Source organism: Pipra filicauda, unplaced genomic scaffold (assembly GCF_003945595.2).
Source record: "Pipra filicauda isolate LSUMZ 115617 unplaced genomic scaffold, ASM394559v2 scaffold444_size547326_pilon, whole genome shotgun sequence".
Classification (NCBI taxonomy): Eukaryota; Metazoa; Chordata; class Aves; order Passeriformes; family Pipridae; genus Pipra; species Pipra filicauda.
Genome location: NW_024104581.1, coordinates 18042 through 34127, shown reverse-complemented (window position 1 = coordinate 34127; position 16086 = coordinate 18042). Strand labels below are relative to the sequence as shown.

The 16086-nt window shown below is 37.6% G+C and overlaps 1 protein-coding gene across 1 annotated transcript in view; it reads left to right on the top strand.

The window, feature by feature from the left end:
* Positions 1–6521, top strand: part of ADCY1 (adenylate cyclase 1) — a 161238-nt gene extending 154717 nt beyond the window's left edge. Inside the window, exon 20 of the mRNA XM_027742069.2 lies at positions 3–6521. Within this exon, the coding sequence (XP_027597870.1) occupies positions 3–341 (339 nt within the window). The 3' untranslated portion in view covers positions 342–6521. The remainder of the gene's footprint in view (positions 1–2) is intronic.
* The last annotated feature ends 9565 nt before the right edge of the window (positions 6522–16086 follow it).

Here is a 16086-nt window from a genome sequence, read left to right as displayed (position 1 = left end):
AGGTGACAGAAGAAGTTCAACGGATATTAAAAAGGTGCAGTTATGAATTTGTGTGCAGGGGTAAAGTCAGTGTAAAGGGAAAAGGCGAAATGTTGACCTATTTCCTGGAAGGAAAGGCTGATGGAAATAATTCCCAAACACGGTCTTTAAACTTAGAGCGAAAAATGTACCCTTATGGGAGGGCAAACATTCAAACAAAACTGGGCACCAGCTGTCCGTCGGTGTCCTCAGTTGCTAGCTTTACTGCAAAACCTGGGCTTGGAGCAGGTCAAGCGTCTGCCAGTCACACAAATCAAACACTGCATTATCTTCCTTCTGTGCCAGCTGTGAAGGAGGCATAGAACAAAGGAGATTTGGTTGTGTCATCTGCAGTGAACTTGGAGAGCAATGGTTGACTGAATTTTTACCAAGAGGTCAGAGGTCATAGGCCATGGCATTAACCAAGGACCACTACAACCCAACCAAAGAGAACTTGGGGACTGTGTAACAAACTCTTGGGATGGAACATATAAGGGCTAGCAATTCTGTTAGGAAAAGTCAAAATGGGATTTTCTGGAAATGAGGAATATTTTCATGGCATTTTTAAAAGGTAGTTGAAAAAGATAAGATAAATGTGCAAGCAATTATTTATGTGTGTGTGTGTGTATATATGTTTTAATCTATATATGCACATATACAAACAGTTCTGTGTAGACTTAATAGAGGTTTATAGAGATAAACAAAAAATGTGTATTTATTTACACATCCACCTGCAATGACATAGTAAAGAGATTTCTTTCTGTCATAGCCAGCATTGTTGGGCCTGGGATTAGGAAAGCTTCATTTCACCATGGAATATGGGGCACCTGGAGACTCTCCAGGGCTACAGCAGGAGTTAGAGAAACTGTGCTCCCAGTGCATGAGTTAAAGCAATGAGAACAGTGTTTATTGTGCTGTCAATGGCAGGTTAATGAAGGCTGGATTCAGCTAATTAATAAACCCTATGTAATTTTTAAAGTTCTCCTTGCATGCTTCAAAAATTTCCAAAAAGTTCCAATCAAACCATAACACTAGGATATGAAGTAGGTAAACAACAGAGCTTAAAGTTTAGGCAGAAGAACAATATATATTCTTTCCAAAAAAAAAAAAAAAAGGGTGGTAGAGTTTAGAACTTACTGCCTCTTTGTAGGTCATTTGACTTTGTGCAAGACAGAGGAGCCACCCTGCAAGCACAGCAATATGCTTATGCAATATAGAAACATTCCTTTATGTACAGTGCTGATTTTTCTGAGGAGCAGAAGGATGGTATTATTTCAGGCCTTTAGAAATAGCACAGGTCTGGCTCAGTTCCAGGATTAGCTTTACCTTTCTAAACAGATCAAAGAATAGTCCTGTGCTGGTGCCAAAAATGCTGTTGCTAGCTTTGTGACATTTGTATGTTTGCCAACATAATTTTACATCTTAACTGATTTTTAAATTTATGCCACAGTTTTATTATATCTTGATTCTATCCAGGCTCACTCTTCAAAGCTGTACAATTATAGAAAGCTATAATTCTGAGAAACAAGCACAGTCAAACTTTGCCCAAATGAGGAGCCCTCTCCTGTGCCAGGAGAGTGAGGCCTGCTCTTAATCTGCATAAAAGGGAACATATTTTGACAGCTTTTTTCTTTAATGCAGCCCACATCCTATTGTCCATGGTTTCATCTTGAAACGCTGATTTGGATATGAAATGTGGAGTGCATCTCTGTACTCGAGGTGGGGGCAGTTGGTGGTCATCCTGTTGAGTGACGTACTCTATAGACCGGTGCCATACTGTCCTGATGGGGATTCACAGGTTAACTAACCTCACTGCTTTCCAAAAGAGAAGCAAAAACATGCAAAACATCCTTTTAACCAAAAAAAAACCCAATCCCTGTTGCCCCTCCAAAAAAAACTCAAGACCAAAAACCACCACCACCACCACCAAAATGAAAAACCCCACCCTAGACTACAGAAGTTGTCCAGATTGTACAATAGAAAACTTATGTACTGGATTTCACATTTCCCTTTAGAGGGCCTATTTTATTACAGATTTCAGTGGAAAGAAGATTCTGAGTGATTCTTCTGCAATCAGCTTTTACTTTGGAACAGTCACTGTTGGTGTCAAAAGTATATGGACAAATACTGTGTCAGCAGATGCAAATAGTTAAATAAATGTTACAGGAGTTTCTGTTCTTCATGTAGCCACATCAGGCTACTGTGGGACTCCAGTGGTTTTCAACAGGGTTTTAAATTAATTTTTATGTACCCTGTCAGCTAGGTGCTTCATTACAAAGCTAACAAAGTTAGTGTTGTGATTGAAGTGACTATAAAACCCTGAGAACTGCTTCCTAACTGTACTGTACAGGGTGTCTGCATAGTGGTTGGTCTGTAGAAAGTCACTGCATTTCTTTATCTCCCTAATAGCTATCCAGTTCACAGCTATTCTTCTAGAATGATTTATTTCTGGTTTTGAGGCATCCAAAGCCATTTAAATAAATACATGTAGAGAATACAGATATAAAAGAACAAATATTTACATAATTAAACTGAATAAGTGGTATTCATGTAAAGCACACTGCATATTTATGTTGTCTAACTAGTTTGTAAGAACTAAATTATCATGCAGTTAAATATTTAACAAAGTTGGAAAGCATTATATGGAATAGCATTAATCACTCAGTTCCACTCTTAAAGACTCCATGCTACTGAATTTTTGAATCAGTGAGTTTGGTATAATTTCAGTGATAATAATAAAATGAAAGAATCTTCAGATTCTAGCATCAGATCTGGTAGTACACGAACACATCGAACAATACACTCATTGACCGACCCAAAAGTTTGCAATGAAATTATTTATTTGTTATTATTTTTATTAGGCCCAAGATATAGGCATCTTGCCATTGCTTCTTTGATCACTAAATGGACAGTGAGCAGAAACAGATCCCCTCTGTTAATACTTTTGTGACTGCTCTCATTCACAGACCCATTCTCAGCCTGGTAATGTCACTGGAAGATCATGTAGCAAGGTAAATTTGGATTATTTATTTTAAAAGATTAGCAGGTGTTAGTAGAAAAGGTCCGAAGATTTTCTAAGCCAGATCCTCCTTTCCAACAGCCAAATGAGGCATGTGACTTTTGTAAGAGTGCTTTCTATGTCGAATGGAAAGGACCAGACAGGCACAGTCCATCATCAGCTTCTCATTTGGCACTTTTGCGGGAGGTTTGTGCCTCCCAGAGCAGGTTGAGTGGACCAGGATGGCTTCTTGGTAGTGCAGGCAAGCTAGTGCACATGTGCTAGCTTACAGCATCAATTATGGTGTATTTGGAGTCAATTTCCAGACTTTTGAGTCATAGAATCATGGAATGGTTTGAGTTGGAAGGGTCCTTAAGGAGCATTTAGTTCCAATTCCACTGCCACCGGCAGGAACACCTTCCAATAGACCAGGTTAACACTATTCTCATTAAGTTCATCATCATTAACATCATTATCCTGTCATTAATGTTTTTCATATTTTTGTTATGGTTGTTGTTGCTGGTTTTACTGTGGGGAAAACTATATATTACTATGTAGTCCTCGACTGACCAGTACAAAGTCATGAAAAAAGTTCAGCCAAGGCACAGATCAGTAAAAAATCATGTGAAATTGATAGGCAGTATTCAGCAGCCATTTCAACAGGGAAAAGTAAATGCCCATTGAAATCATGATATGGTGCAGCTGTGCTTTTACCTTTATGCTTTCCCTCCCTATTCATATAATTTTCCCCATTTTCCTCTTCTGTGTAAATTTGTTTAAGTCCAGCTTTTGTGGGACAGCTTTAAATAGCATATTTAATCTCTCTGCTCTTCTGCATTCTTTGACATGTCAGTAGGTTTCATGTGTGGAAAGAAGGGGAAATATATATGAAAGTAATATTTACAAAAACCCCACAAATGCACATTTTCTGCCAAATTAGAGAAGCTATCTGAGGATAGTAACTTGTCACATTGTGGGCAGAATAGTCTCCTGTACTTCTGTTCACTGTTTTGTGCAGCAGGTAGCTTGAAACAATTAACAGATATAAGCCCTACAACAAAGTGATGCCATTTTGGCATGTCAATGTCTATTAACAGCAAGCACAATATTTCACATCAATTTGCACATTTTCTCTTTCAGATAAGAGTAATAATTGAAGTCTTTCATTCTTTATATAAGGATATAAGCGTCAGAAATCTTTAGTCATGGGAGCTAATTTCTAAGTGTTCCTATACTACCTTTATCTTCAAATGATTTTTTAATTATTATTCTCTGCTGAAATTGCAGACTGGTTGAATTACTGGCTAGATATTTCCAAATGTATTCCATTTACATTGACTAGAAAGCTATTTTATCCAGCCTGTAAAATGCGTAGGTTTTTGTAGCTGCTTCCCACTGTGGTAAGTCACACACCCTTATCTTTACCAAAACACATGTGAATGCTCCCTTGCTTTCTCTAGGTGAGACCAAAAGACAAAAGCTTCAACTTGTTAGGGCTGGATCTGCATCCCCTATGTACCCACAAGGCCTGCAGCAATCACCAGGAGTTTAGCATGCTTCTGAAGGTCAGGAGTTGAGCTTCTATAGGCCAAGTTCTTCTTTGGGTTATAATGATGTCTCATGTCAGTACTGAACTGAACATTTTAAAACACTGTAACCAAGAGTAGGTCATGCACCTAAATCTCTTTCACGCTTTTGCCTGTAATTTATCTGTAGGGCAAAATAAAGTACTTGGGAGTCACTGTTTTAAGGGAAACCTGTGCCATTTCAGTGCTTTGAGGAGTCTGAACACATTAGTAAGTAGCATGAATCATTTTCATTGGATTCCTGCTTGTAGCAGAAACAATGCATTTTCTTTATATCAGCAAGTCCAGATTCTGTATGTGTTCTGCCCAGGCAGGAGGACTATTTAGCCATAATGTTCTTTCAAGTTAAGAGTTTTGTATTACAGTGAAAATCAACATTTTTTAATTTGTGATAAACCTGTATTATAATGCCTTATTTATTTTTAATCTTGTACAGTGTTACAAAACAACAGAAAACATAGGCCTTTCATGTATTATTCACTTTAAAAGATGTATTGTACTATGAAATTTTGTAAATAGTTTTAGCTTGGACAGGTAATTGCATGTACACTTGTATAAAAAGAGGCAAAAAGGCACACTTTTAACAAAAATTAATGACTTTTGTAAGAGACATTTTACATGTGCATGGAGATTATATATCCTTTGAAAATGGACGTCCTTTTGGTTTTCCTTGCAATCTACTGCATGCCACTCATGCCTGACTTCAGTAAAACAAAACGAACTAGTAGGTTTTCCTAAATGTTTTTAACATATCACTTCTGGCACAGTTAATCCACTAGTTGCATGTGCATTCAGCAAATCAAAATGCAAACAGCAAATAAAGAAGAAAAATAACTTAGTGACTGTGATCTGCCAACCTCAGTGTTCCAAGGTCCATAAAACGGTATATAAAAAGTGTTATCAACATCTAAGATGTCTTCATAAGGTACCTTCTGGTCACTAAAAGCAATAAACTACTTACTGTAATATAAAAAGCAAACAGATATTCTAGTTCATAATGGTATAATATCTGACATTCAATAGGTATTCTCTGATACTGCATTTTTTGTAGTATTTTCATCATGAAGGACCAAGTGTCAAATCTGTCCTTGCTGTATGCAGGTGCAACACTATGGAAGGTAGGGGAGGTGAATTTGGCCCATTGATGTTACCCAGAGTATTCTAATGTGGTAATAAGTTATTGTATGTGAAAAGTACATCATGCAAACAGATTGTTTTCCTGGATACATACATACATATATATATATATATATATATGTATGTATATTTTTTATATATATAAATTAATTTTGTTGCCTTATTTCTGTTAGCTTTTTTGACTCATTTTCCAGATAGTTTCTATTGCTAAGCAGAAAGTATTTAACAAAAGTACTAGGATTCATTGAATTTATCTGGCTTTGTGTCATCTGGATTCTGTGCTGATGCCATGCTTACAGTGATGCTTCCCTTAGGCATCACAGCCTAACCCTCAGCTTGAGGCCCATGTCAGCTAGTGACATAGGAATAAGAAATCAGTATCCAATCCTCTATCTGATTTTTTCCATAATGTTGCTAAACAAAACTTTAAATTCTGGAGGTATAGTTGTCATATCCGTTTCACTACAACTCAGGATTACTTCTCAAATTACTTATATAATTGCTGTATTATAAATGAGGAGTGTTGGAGGAGCATAACACTGATTCTGGTAGCAAAGGAGAAAGGGCATGGAGTATGAATACTTTCTGCTTTGGATAAGGACTTCCTGTATTTTACAATTTGAACTAGTTTTATAATAAGACTCAGAAATCTGTTAATTTGTTTGTTTAATCAGGTGACTGTAGGGTTAATTAAGCAGTACAGCTTCTGCAAGTACTTTTGTCATCCTAAATTAAGATGTATATTCATATAATATATCCCTGTTGCCTGCATACAAAAATCACTACCTTGTACTGATGATTGGCTTCATTGCAGTAGTTAATGGCTTCCAACAGTCATGAACTAACTTCTCTCAAATTCAGTGGGTTTTACATCTCACTGTAGCATAATTGTTGTGAATAATGACAATCTGGACACTGCTTCTCTACGCTAACCCTGCTTATGATTGGCTTTTTCCAGAACTCTGTGTAGACTATTTTTAGCTCTCTGTTACTTTTAATCCCAACTCTCACTGAGTTTTCAGGCCAAATCTAAATCATTAATAAATACATTAATGTAAATAAGTATAAAAAGTACATAAAAGGGAGGGGCTGCTGTTGCTCTTTAATTACTCGTTAAAATATCACGCTGCTTAGGTGGCCTGATGTGACTTACAATCTGATTGGTGCAAGGACAAAAACAAGGAAAGAAGAAAAAAAGAAGGACAAAGTTAGCAAGAGTACAAAATAACAAAAAAAGAAGCCTGTGAGATAGCGGTTGCTGAAAGAAAAATGTGAAAGGCCATTAGTCCTTTGGAAGTCAGTGGTAAAACATGGGATAGGTCTGGAGTATCTGAGCTGTCAGAGTACTCAGCGGGATTTGTATTACAACTAAAATAAGGCTTTAATGCCTGTTTTCTGATCATGAGGAAGCACTTTGAAATTTGAATTAGTATTGGTTAACATACATAACATATGTGCTGAAAGGACTTGGTTTTGCTTGTGCCTTACTGCATCCTGGAGGATCTGTTTCTTTATATTAGGATCCCCTTTTTATGCCTTCAGTGGCATCAGGCATGTCACACCTGCATAAAACTGAAGGAAGAAACAGTGCTGCATCACTGTGAACCTTTTTTACTAATTCATTTCCTACGTTGGTTTACTATGAACACCTATGTGAATGCAAGGAGTGCTCCAATTATTTGTGGAGGGTGGCCACACACATGTATATGTGGGTCCAAGCTAAAGAAGGGTAGATTTCCTAGAAAGCTCAGCAAACACAGTAAGCCCAATTGTGTAGAACATCTGTCCAGATAGTTTGGAGTTCCTTTGAAAAAGTTGGCTGCCCTCCTCTTTAGACAGGCTTATATGCAACATGTTGACTAAAAACATCCAGGACTGTCACATTTGCTAGATGTAGGTTAGCCTGCTGGTAGTAAAACAGCTAACAGTTCTTGTTGTGGTCTAAAGTGGGCTTTAATTACTGTGGTTATGCGCACTATCGTGTCTTACTTTCAAGTGCCTGACCTTCTGATTTAATCTTAGACCTGTCAATAGTGGTATCAGTTATGAAAAATTTCAGCTGTCACATTGAATTTGCTTAGGTGATTTCTCATGTCTTTTGCTCCTTAGTTCACATGGGTACAAAGGTTTTCTGTTCTTAGACTTCAAATGCCATTCAGGCAATATATCAATTTTCAATGAAATGTAGATGAAAATTAATTACCTGGGCCATCACCAAATTGCTTCATGATAATCATATTTTTAATTGCTACAGTAGAAATCCTTCCTTGCTTGGAATTCCTGCTTTTTTGTAGTAACATTACTGGGGTTCAATTAGGAAAAAAAAAAAAGTCAAATGATTGCACTTGCACAAACCAAATAATGAGTTTCTTTTCAACATTCAAGCAGCTGGTCATTACATGGACGTAGTTTTGAAGAATGTTATAAGAAGAATGACAGCAATGCTTTTAGAGTTACTGTTCTAAAAGCCAGAATCCAAGAACAGTTACTATTTCTAGCACTAATAACTCAATACAGAAAATCTTACAGCAGTGGTATTATTTTCAGTGAAATTCTGACAGAGGTTAAAAACCTCTTCTTGAAGGTTCTTTTTCCATAATATACTTATGTGTAGATTTATCTGTGGGCAAACTATCGGTTTGTACACGGAATGTAGATAATGGTGCAAAACAGTAGTAATACATACATTTCACAGTTTCAAGCAGACTCAGCCAAATTTGACCCATCTCTTAAAATCCCTGTGGCTAAAACTTGTGTCACAACTGACATCTGTCTGGATTTTATCCTGCTGGTAAGCTCTTGTATTCTTGCTGTCTGAAGGTTAATTTCTGCCCTTCTAGTATGTCATTATACATTCTGCTTAGAAATGAGATGTTAAGTATTTTTCCAGTCTGTTAATTTAAAAGATTTAAAAGTGTTTTATAATTAATGTTCAGCAGCCTAAGGTAGGAAGCAAAAGACCACATGGCCCATGTGTTCTGCAATCAATTTTAGCCTGCCTACACATGATGACAGAGTATATTGTAGGCTTATTTATAATTTTAAGCATCCTATATATATTTAAATGTAATAAATACCATAGCACTAAGAGGAGAAGGAGCTAGGCATACCTACCCACTCTTAACACCACATAAGTCTTCTTCAGACATAAAAATGTGACCTGCAGCTTCTTGAGAGATTGATGCCCCTTCTACCCTTAACTCACCTTCGATGTGCCATCATATATTTGTTTAGGTGTTCACTGTCCAGTCAGGCCTGCTTTACCATCTCCCTCTATAGGCTGTCAAACTTTGTTTTCAAAAAGAAAATATATTTTTAAAAAGTAGATTTTTCATATAATAGATGTTTAGGGGAAAAGAAATAGCTTTGACATAATCTGGGTAGGAAGCAGTAGATATGACAGTAAAACTGAAAGGGCAAAGTGGTGGGAATGCAGATGCCAGCAGCTGGCAGCAGGCTGGGCAGTAAGGCTTCAACCTGCCAGCAGGCAGAGCAGCATCTCTGCAGATGGGCCCAAAGAAGAGACACAGATAAGCAAGAGTGGGGTAGCCTAATTCATGTTCCCTAGCAGTTTACCAAACCTGTGCAAACCTATTTCAAGAGCAGTCCTGTTGTCTTGCCTGGATGCCACTCTCTATTAAAATATTAGAGTGAGGAAAGATACTGTCTTGGAGTATTATAAAGCTGGTTGAATTGAAACAAGTGGAATCTTATCAGCTGCTTAACCTGCAGATGTTTGCAGCAAATTCTGCATTGCTTCTGAACTAAGTTGAATATTTGCTTGGACTTTGTGGAAAAAGAATTATTTGCATCCAGTAGAGATATTCCATTCCTCAAAGGGAAAACCAAATGTTTTATTCTCTCTATTTAACTGGCATAAAAAGTTTCAGTAGAACTTTTATTCCTGTTTACAGCCATAAAAATAATGAAAATATTAACATCAGTGATTATTGAATTATTAGATTAGGCCTTATTCTAGTGCCTATTCCTGCCCCACTGATGTCAAATAGGGTGTTACAGTGACTTCAAAGGGACCAGGAGGAGGCCCACTGTATCACAAAAGAAGCATCTACATAGGTAAAATGAATAGTCCTAGCTCTAAGGAATGAACTAGTAAGTCAAGATGTCATTATTCCAACTATTATAGCCCACTGAACCTATAAATAACCTTTTTTATCTTTATAGCTATACCATAGCTATACCATACTATATATGTATGTATATACAGAGTACAATACAATAACTTAACACTGGGTAACTTCTAATGATTGATTAGCATTAATAATACGGGTCTATTTTTATGTAAATAGAATACTGTAGAGTATCTTCCAGTCTTTTTCAGGATTGTTAAATTGAGAAGAGCAATTGAATATTTGTCCTATTTTTATGTTAAAAAGTGAATGGACTGAAATGTTAAATGTGAATGTAAATTTCTTATTGCAACTTTTATACTGAGTGTTTGCACTATTATAATTTCTGGAATCTAATTAAAAATAAAGGAAAAAAATTGCTTGAATAAACAGCTTTTTGAGATTATTGTTTTGGTTTTGGTTTGGCTTTTTGTGGGGAGTGGGAGGGAGGGAGTGGTGCTGTCTTTCAGAGGGTCCAGCTGCAGCTTCTCGGTTTTCAGACTAAGAACGTGCCCCTAGAAATCCTCCAGTTTTGCTTTCAGAATTGCTGTGAACTGAAGAACCTCATGGGAACAATTCAACTCCCTTTTCAGTCCTGTTGATTTTCTGCATTGACCACAGTGGAAGCCAGCTTGGGCCAAGTGTGCCATTCATTGTGCAAGCAGAGGAAAGTAAACTTGCAATAACTGGCAAAATACCAGTCACATACACCAGAAGATGGGGAGGGGAAGCTCATCTCTCGCTTTTCACAAGACAGAAATAATTCGTCAGCTTGGGCCAAGTGCAGATTTTGGCAGTTTATATTCTGCAAGATACAGAGCCAACCTGAGTGCAAAAATGTGTAGGTTAACTTAATTTGAAAACTGATAAAGTTGTATCAGGTAACATGCCTTGCAAGAGACTCACTAAGCTTGAGTAATTCAAATTAATTTGATTGTACCACTTCCGAATTACAGCAGACTCCTATTTGGCCAGCTCAGAGCAGAAGCAGAGGTGCTCAGGTGCCTCATTCCTGTCCATGCAAATATGGCGGTTTTATTCCAAATGCTAGACAAAGTCTCCTCAGCTGTTGTTCTTGGAGTGTGAGTTGTACAGAATTATTGTGTTGACAGGGAGTGTGATGGAAATGTTCTTGGTTTGCCCTTGCACCAGTGAGAAGTGTTTGAGGCCTTACATAGCCATTTTGCTTTGTCTGTCAGCTCTGAAAGACAGCATGCCAAATCTTCAAGTGTCAATCAGAATAACTGCTAAAGTCAAAAGGATATAAACTGAAAATCTGGCCTTCATCTTTCATTGGACCTATTCTGCCACATTGGTACGTTAAGGCTTCCTCATAATACTAAAATGTGCAACCCTCCAGTGTTGTTTTGGGGGATTTTATGTACATAAATACACACAGAGCTTTTTATACTTGTGTAAAAGTATATTTTATACTTGTGTACATATATGTACACTCACATACATATATGTTAACAAGATATATTCTGGATTAATGGCTCAGGTCATGACTTGGAAACATTTTTCTGCCATGCTCCATTACAGAGCTGAATCACTTCAGAAACAGTATGAAAATTTATTTTTCTTAAAGAATGAGGCAGTATCAGTATTAGATTGCTTATATCCTCTGGTAGCACTTTTAGACATGAGGAATTCCAGAAAGACTTCATTTCTATAGCATAAACCCAGGACTAAAGCTGGGGTTCTTGTCCAAAAGTATTACCAGAGGATAGTGTTGATTTGAAACAGGCAGAAGAGGAGCATAGAAAATGAGAACATTATGTGCATCCCCTATTGTGTACATTGGTGCATTGCCATTGTATCTATGTCAAAGTCTTCCAGTTTTGCAGCCATTCCCTCGAGCAATGGGTCACCTAATGCCCTGTTTCTGCTGGCAGAATATGACGTTCAATGGAAAGAAACAATTATACAGGTAATGGACCATATTCTTGTTTGGACTATTCTGATGAAAAAAAAAAAGTCATAGCTGTAAAGTGAGCCACATAGGAGAAATTGTTTGTGACAATTTTAGCTCTCATTAAACCCACTGAACTGTGAAGAGAGCATTTAAGGATGGGTATCATGGGGTATAGTCAGGCTACTCAGGAGCCCTGATCTGATCCTAAACATCCAGTCCTGCACAGATTATTTCTGCTATCAGTTTCAGCAGTAGTTTGCATAGGTTTCCACGCTCAAAGCTCAGAGAATAGAAACTGGTTTTTAATATTACATTATTATGAGCCTCCCAGACTTATGCTGTTCCTATATTTATAATCAGACATTAGATGGCTATTAGATTTAGCCATAGAGAGCTAGCAATGAAGAAGTAGAAAGAGCTAATGATGAAGTAGTCATTATTATCATGAATATTTACATTGCAAGGCAATGTAATATATACAAGGCATGGTCTAAAGATGGCAATGATGGCTTTCATAGAGGCAGCGTAACATATCAATAACTACACCATCACAGATGAAGCAGATGATCTTCCCTACCAGAAATGCTCTGCTTCACTAGGTCAGTGGGACTGATGAATTCATTAGCTTTCCCTCATCTCAGACCACCTGGGGATTCATCTGCACAATTCTACTGCAACAAGAAAGAGCCATTGATACTCACCTGGCCTTACCTCCTGCTCAGGACTACATTCAGTCTGGCCACACTACTGCACTGCACAAACACAGCATTTTTAGTTTATTATTAGATGTAATAAAGTAAAACAAATCCATCATTTTCTGGTCGCTGAGAGATTTGAAGTCAGACATTTGTTTGCCATTGACCAAACTGTGCTCATACTGTTGCCAAAGGTCATGAAAGCAGCACCAACTGTTTTCCCCTGAACTCTATAGTTACTCTGTATGTTTATTGAACTTTGGCAATACTGTTATGTGCTCCTCAGCAGCACTGCCAACACAGTTAGAAAGGAGCAGTCATATCAGAAAAGACACAGCAAGTTACTGAGGAAAGGTCCCAGTTGAACATTAACTCAGATTGACTTCTGGGGTGTAGAAACACGTAGAAAGTGTATAGGACACCAACTAGTGAATAAACAACATGCAGACAGAACACATTGTGGCACTCTGGTAAGACCGAAGTGCATAAGCATATAATGAAGAGGAGTCATTGACGTAATTACAAAGGCAGGTGGTAACACATTGATTTTATCAAGGTCAGTGACCTCTACTGCTATTAAAGAGCACCTGGCTTCTTACTACTGAGGCAATTAGGCTTTTTGAAGTCAAATATTGATCCTCCAGACTTCTGTATAAAAAAGACAATTTTTCTCAATTTGAAATCTCCCATAATGGTTTTAGACTGACTACTATTATAACCTTGTTTAACCAAGAGAGGAAACAATTTTTAATACCTTAAGGTTTTATAATTCATCTTCATATAGTGGTATCTTTAAATATGTACAAACTAATCCTCCTTTCACATAGACACCAAGCACTGCATCTGAAGGTAAAGACGGTCCAGACTAAGGGAGGACATGGCACTGAACTTGTCTGTAAGGGGTAAAGGTGTGCTCCTTAAGGCTTTTGTTTTCTCAGTCCTAATAGTACATTAAAGCAGAAAAAAAAGTGGTTGCTAGAATACTATTTTGAATTCCCTGCAACTGGTGGACCTCAGTGAAAAATTTTGAACATTAACAGCCAAATTAAAAGCATTTAAAACTATTTAAATGGTTCAGAGACAAAGAGCCAAGTCTCATTGTTTCTTAAGCTCTTACTGAAATGAATGATATGGAAACTGATTTAGATATTTAAATAAGGGTTTGACTTTCTGAGCAGCAATGAAACCACTAAGTATTTCAAGACTGTGGCTTTGAGTGCACAAAATCAGATTTGTTATCCACTTGGACAGATTTGGTCACAGCAGTCATACCCAAAACCTGTAGAAATGTATAACCTGAAGCACACATCATGACTCAGTGTATTGCTAGTTCAGAGCCATTTTTTCTGATAGGTTATAAAATCTCTAAACTATTTATCCAGAATTCCCTAAAACCTTCTTCTCAGGGTGCTTATGAGGTGCTCCTATGACCAGCCTGGAGTATGTCACACATAAGTGTGTTCCTGGACACAGTGGACAAAGACATTGATGTTACCTCTGGACAGAAAAAGGTCATTGTCAGACTGAAAGATGGGATGTTCCCGCAGTTGCAAAGGTACCACTTCCACATTACCACCATAAATAATGCCATATTTTTCTTCAGTGATCATAACATCATAATTCAGTAGAATTCTACCAGTTGTGAAGAAAGTCACCCAAAAGGCAAAATCTCTAAAGTGGCTGGAGAGCAAGATCTTAAATGTACATAATGCTTCTCAGGCTCTGCAAAGTTTGTTTAACAGTCTACAGAGGATTCATATAGTCCTGAAGGCTTCAGTGAAGGTTTCAGTAAAGGTTTTGCTGGTGAAAGGGCTGGAAGGCATGTCCTATGAGGAGCAGCTGAGGACACTAGATTTGTCTAGTTTAGAGACAAGGAGGCTGAGGGGTGACCTCACTGCTCTCTGAGCACAGCTTCCTGAGCACAGGAAGGGGAGAGGGAGGCGTCGATCTCTTTTCCATGATAGCCAGTGCCAGGACGTGCGGGAATGGCTCAAAGCCACATTTGTCAGGGGAGGTTTAGACTGGAAATTAGGAAGCATTTCTTTACCAAGAGGGTGGTCAGATGCTGGAACAAGCTTTCTAGAGGAGTGGTTCCTGTGCCTGTCAGTATTTAAGAGTCATTTGGACAATGTCCTTAATCACATCTTTTAACTTTTGGTCCATCCTGAAGTGATCAGGCAGCTGGACTGGATGACCATTGAAAGTCCCTTCCAACTGAAATATCCTATTCTATTCTATTCTATTCTATTCTATTCTATTCTATTCTATTCTGTTCTATTCTAAAGTGTCTTCAAAACACATATATAAAATGTATGTCCCCATTGTTTACCCTATCACAAAACTCATGATTCTCAGTAGAGCCTACTGAAATAAGTGGAAAAAGTGCTAAGGTGCTTTTGAAAAGTTCCACTGGCTTCATCTATGCAGCTTTATGTACCTGAAGAGGTTAAGTCCACAGGCAGTGTTGGACTGTTTCAATGTCTGTGGCTGCCCAAGGAGCTTATTGGGACAGAATCTCTTCTCCTTTTGCCCACTGTACCATAATGCTTTCCATGCCAAGGGAGGCACTATTCTGCAAAGGTTAGTTCATGATGAGGCCCAAGTCCTCTAAATCTTTTAGGAAAAAATTTAATTTCCTTTCTTTTTTATTTTTTTTCTTTGTCTTTCCCATTTCTTTAACATTTCTTTTAATTTATTCTTTCTACATGATTCTAAATTTAGGAAAGCATTTTCACCTTTGTACCTCTCAATTTCTTCTTCTATTTTTAACTCCCCTTTTACTCCCTACCACCATTTATATGCTTCCTCTGGCTCTTCCTTCTTCCTTCTAGTGCTTCAAACAAGAGTCATCCCACATGGGTCATCAGAGTAGAATGTTGAGCTTTACTTACCACTCCTACTTCTTATTATGTACTTTGTGGAATCCCTCTCTACACCTAAAAACATCAGGATAGAGCAAGGAGAGGACCTGATACTGTTCTGCCCAGGAAAGACTGCACGCAGCTCCTTATGGCTTGGACACATGCAAGATGTGTGACTTCATGAACTAGAATTACATATCCAATTCAATAAATTATGTGAGGGAAGCATATGAGCCAAGGGTTGTTTCAGCATCCAAGTTCCCTTCAGGAGAACTGTTTGGTGCCATCATCAGAGTGGGAAATGAAGAAATGAAAAGGGCAGCAAATGAATACTCATAGTCTCTTCTGGTCTCACAGACCAGAAGTCAAAGGAGGAAAGGTATCCATTTTTGTCCCTCTATGTATGTTATTCCTTGGTAAACTGAAAAATAATTCTGGTTTTGCCCTGTTCCTGTTTCCTCAAACTCCCATGTCTCTGAAGTGAATTCATGCATTTGAACTGGAATGAAAGGGATGAAATTTGAACAAAACACTGTGCTGTTGCTATAGTCCCCACTTTTATTGGTTTTGGAAGTAAAAATATTAGAATTAATGTTTTTCCCAAGGGAATGCAGTAAAAACATTTAAATTATTTCCTATGTAGGTTTTGTATTTTTGGAGCAAATTTAGAAAGGAGATGAAATTTTCTCATAAAATGAGATCAACAAAAGAATCTTTCAGGACAGAAACATAAAGCCTTTATCAAC